Genomic DNA, 3,786 nt, shown 5'->3' with positions numbered 1-3,786 from the left:
TGGAGGATAGGTGAGATGGGTGAGACAGTGGAGGACAGTAGAGGACAGGTAAGACAGTGGCACTTTAGAAACAGGTCAAAGGTTTGCATAAAAAGCATATTTCATTCTGAAGGAAAAGAAAAGTAAACTCTCAGTGTCAGGGGTCAAGGGGTCAACCAAGCCGCTTCAGGGCTCACATCAACATCTAGTTTGACTCAGACACATTTGAAACATCCTTCATCAGAGAGAACCCAGCAGAACCAGAACCCTGTGCTCGAATGTAAACAATAAACTGACAAACTTCACAGTAAAAATTAGACAAGAACACTGAATGAGTCTCCCTGGAGCCATGTCTTCATTCAGGGAGACATGTGCACCTTCCTCTGTGTGTGTGTGTGTGTGTGTGGTTATAAACATAAAAAGCATTTTAATACAATCTGTAACAAAGAGCTTCACTTCATTTTTAAGGTTAAAAAGTCTTACGTTTTCTTTTCTTCTGTAGCATGAAGTGGGTTTGACCCGAATCATGTTCTGATCACAGAACCAACGAGTTGGAGCTCCATGAAGTCAGCTTCATCGAGTTACATCTACCAAACGTTTGACTTTCAAAGCATTAATAATTTTAACACTGTGACCTTTGACCTTTCAGGTTCAGGATTCTCTGTGACAAATTAGAAAAACAGCTCTTCTCCTCAGTTAACAACAGAAACACCAGATATTCCTCTGACATGGTCTTCTCTTCCTCCTTCAACTCCTCCATCATCAACTGAAAACACACAGTGCTGTTGGTTGTGACTGGGCCTGACGTGTGCTGCAGGAGAAGGGGTTAACAGAAGTTCATTTCTCTTAAAGTATAAGTTTGCGATAAATAGAATGTCTCATATCCACATCAGCGAGAGTAAATGTCTTACAACTCATGAATAATACAGCAAACTCAACAGTGTAGCTAACTGTGAAGCTATCGGTGTAGCTAACTGTGTAGCTACCTGTGTAGCTAACAGTGTAGCTAACTGTGTAGCTAACAGTGAAACTAACAGTGTAGCTAACTGTGACGCTAACAGTGAAGCTAACAGTGTAGCTAACTGTGTAGCTAACTGTGAAGCTAACTGTGACGCTAACTGTGTAGCTAACTGTGTAGCTAAGAATAGAGCTAACAGTGTAGCTAACAGCAAAGCTAACAGTGTAATTAATAGTGAAGCTAACACTGTGACTAAAGGGCCCGGTATACTCCATCCGAAGTGCCAAAATCTTTTTTCTTAATCGTCTCTCATTGTCGCAGTTGCATGACACACAAGGCCCGGACCAAACTTTTTCTCACAGGCGGAGCTATTTGCCACGTATTGCATGATTGGTCAGAAGTTTGTGGGCGTGTTTGTCAATGCGGAAATACACTCCACTAAACAAATACTAAGCTAGTCAAATGGATAAAAATCTCCTGGATGGAGTTCGTGCAATCGTGTATGGAGGAGTTTGCTGAAAAGTGTAGCTGTCTCTTCATGATAGATTTATGGTCAAATGGCGGATGCAGGGACAGAGTGGAGACCCTGGCAAGAAGAAACCTGTGCGGTGACGTATACCACAGCGGGATGGGTTTCCCAGGAGCTCTACCCCGTGTCTTGTGGACTATGGAAGGTCTGTGCAATAAAGGAACGTCCTGCAAGCACGTGATCGCGAGTCGACTGTTCAGCTTCGGATGGAGTATGCTGGGCCTTTAACACTATGGCTAACAGTGTAGCGAACAGTGAAGCTAATGATGTAGCACAGAGAAAAACTAACAGAATCATAAATTGTCACGTGTGATGTTTTATAGGTTTCTAAACATCAGCTGGTTACAAAAATCTTTTATGGTTGAAATCAAAAGTACACATCATTTTGTGGAAAAACTGGAAGTTATTAATAGAAATTTCAGACAGAACCTGATAAACCTGAGGTCCACATGGAACTGTTTTCTGTTCTTGGCTTTAGTGCAGACTGAAGAACATCCATGTGTTCTTCATAAAACTAGTTTTTATTCCTTCAGATGGAAATGGTCCTTTAAAGTTCTGCTGCAGGTAAACACACCTGGGTGACGTCTCTGTAAACCACTGATCTGGTATCAGAACTGACACAGAACCTTCTTGTATCTTTCAGCCCATCATGAAACTGAACCTGATAAAAATGTTCTCTGTTCTCCATCAGTCTTCCTGGTCTGACCTGCCATCTGTCTTTTCTTCTGAACGTTGGTCCGTCAGCTGGATCAAGTTTTGTGTCTCCTCATCCATAACTGACTGGCTCCTGCTGTCATTCTCCTCCTCCTGCTCCTCCTCCTCTTCCTCTGTTATCATGAAACTTTCTTCCTGCCGATCCGTCACCTCCTCCAGCACCTTACTGTCCACCTCCATCTCCTCCTGCCCTCCTCCTCCCTCTCTTCCTCCCATGAGGATTGTACTGCTGGAATCCTCTGGCTGGTCCTCAGGATCTGAATATCCAAGCGGCTCCAGCCCCTGCAGGTAGGCTCTCCTCATCAGCAGCGTTGTAGGCTCCAGACCTCCCTGGTCTCTAGCCTCCCTGTGGGCTGCCTCACGCTCCTCAGCCTCCCTCTTACAGTAGGAGTAGCGGTGATTCATGTGCTGCGAGTACGAGCCCGAGTGAGAGAAGCGTTTGCCGCACTTGTCACACTGGTAGGGTTTCTCTCCAGAGTGTAGGCGTGAGTGTTCGATCAGGTGGTGTTTGTGTTTGAAGGCCTTCTTACAGATCTGACACTGATGTGGACGTTTACCTGGAGACACACAGAGGACAGCAGGGGACAGTCAGGACCAACAACAGATACAGAACCTCAGTCAGAACAGAAGGACATGAGGAAATCCCAGAAATATCTACTGGACCAACAAGAAACACACGAAAGAACTTCAGTCAAAAGAACCTAGAAATGTCTACAGGACTGACAGAAGATACAGAGCCACAAATCTTTAATCAGATACAGAAAATAACCAAAAAATATCTACAGGATGGACATGGGACACAGTACTTTAGACAAAAAACATGGACACAAACAGAACCCAGGGACATTAAGAGGTTCTTCAATCATTGAAGTAAACAGATAACGTCAGAGTCTAAACCAAAATACATTAAAGCCATAATAACTGTCAAAATCTATGAAGTGTCAAATTTTTCTTATTTGAATTATTGGTCTTTGTGTATCAGCTTTGATCAAATAACCACTAAACATCTCTCATTCACTACCAAAAATCTGCAGCATAATTTGTAATAAATGAGTTCAGTTCGGTTTCCAAGTTGTTTGTTTACATTCAGCCATTGATGGGAACACTTCAGATAGAAATTAAGTGGATAAAATAATCCTCATAAGTAAAAAGTTGAGTGATAGAACAATGGAACTGAACGTATAAATCACAGTGTAAATTCAACTTTATCTTTTCTTCTTCTGAAAAGAAATGACGACTAAAAGCAGTGGAGGTTGAGTGGTGGAGAACGTTAACTCAAGAAGGGTGAAGAACGGTAACTCAAGAGGGGTGAAGAATGGTAACTCAAGAGGTCGGAAGAATGGTAACTCAGGGGTGGTGAATGGTAACTTAAGAGGGGTGGAGAATGGTAACTCAAGAGGGGTGGAGAATGGTAACTCAAGAGGGGTGAAGAATGGTAACTCAAGAGGTTGGAAGAATGGTAACTCAGGGGTGGTGAATGGTAACTTAAGAGGGGTGGAGAATGGTAACTCAAGAGGGGTGGAGAACGTTAACTCAAGAGGGGTGAAGAATGGTAACTCAAGAGGGGTGAAGAATGGTAACTCAAGAGGTTGGAAGAATGGTAACT

General features: G+C 43.1%; 1 protein-coding gene across 1 annotated transcript in view; it reads right to left on the bottom strand.

The window, feature by feature from the left end:
- Positions 1-2,153: 2,153 nt before the first annotated feature.
- The window catches only part of zeb2a (zinc finger E-box binding homeobox 2a), a 39,623-nt gene continuing 37,990 nt past the window's right edge, over positions 2,154-3,786 (bottom strand). Inside the window, exon 8 of the mRNA XM_037686799.1 lies at positions 2,154-2,737. Coding sequence (XP_037542727.1) covers positions 2,154-2,737 — 584 coding nt within the window. The remainder of the gene's footprint in view (positions 2,738-3,786) is intronic.

The sequence above is a fragment of the Nematolebias whitei genome, chromosome 13 (assembly GCF_014905685.2).
Source record: "Nematolebias whitei isolate Nwh7 chromosome 13, NemWhi1, whole genome shotgun sequence".
Classification (NCBI taxonomy): domain Eukaryota; kingdom Metazoa; phylum Chordata; class Actinopteri; order Cyprinodontiformes; family Rivulidae; genus Nematolebias; species Nematolebias whitei.
The sequence above is the reverse complement of the archived record's forward strand: the minus strand, read 5'-3'. Positions and strand labels throughout refer to the sequence as shown.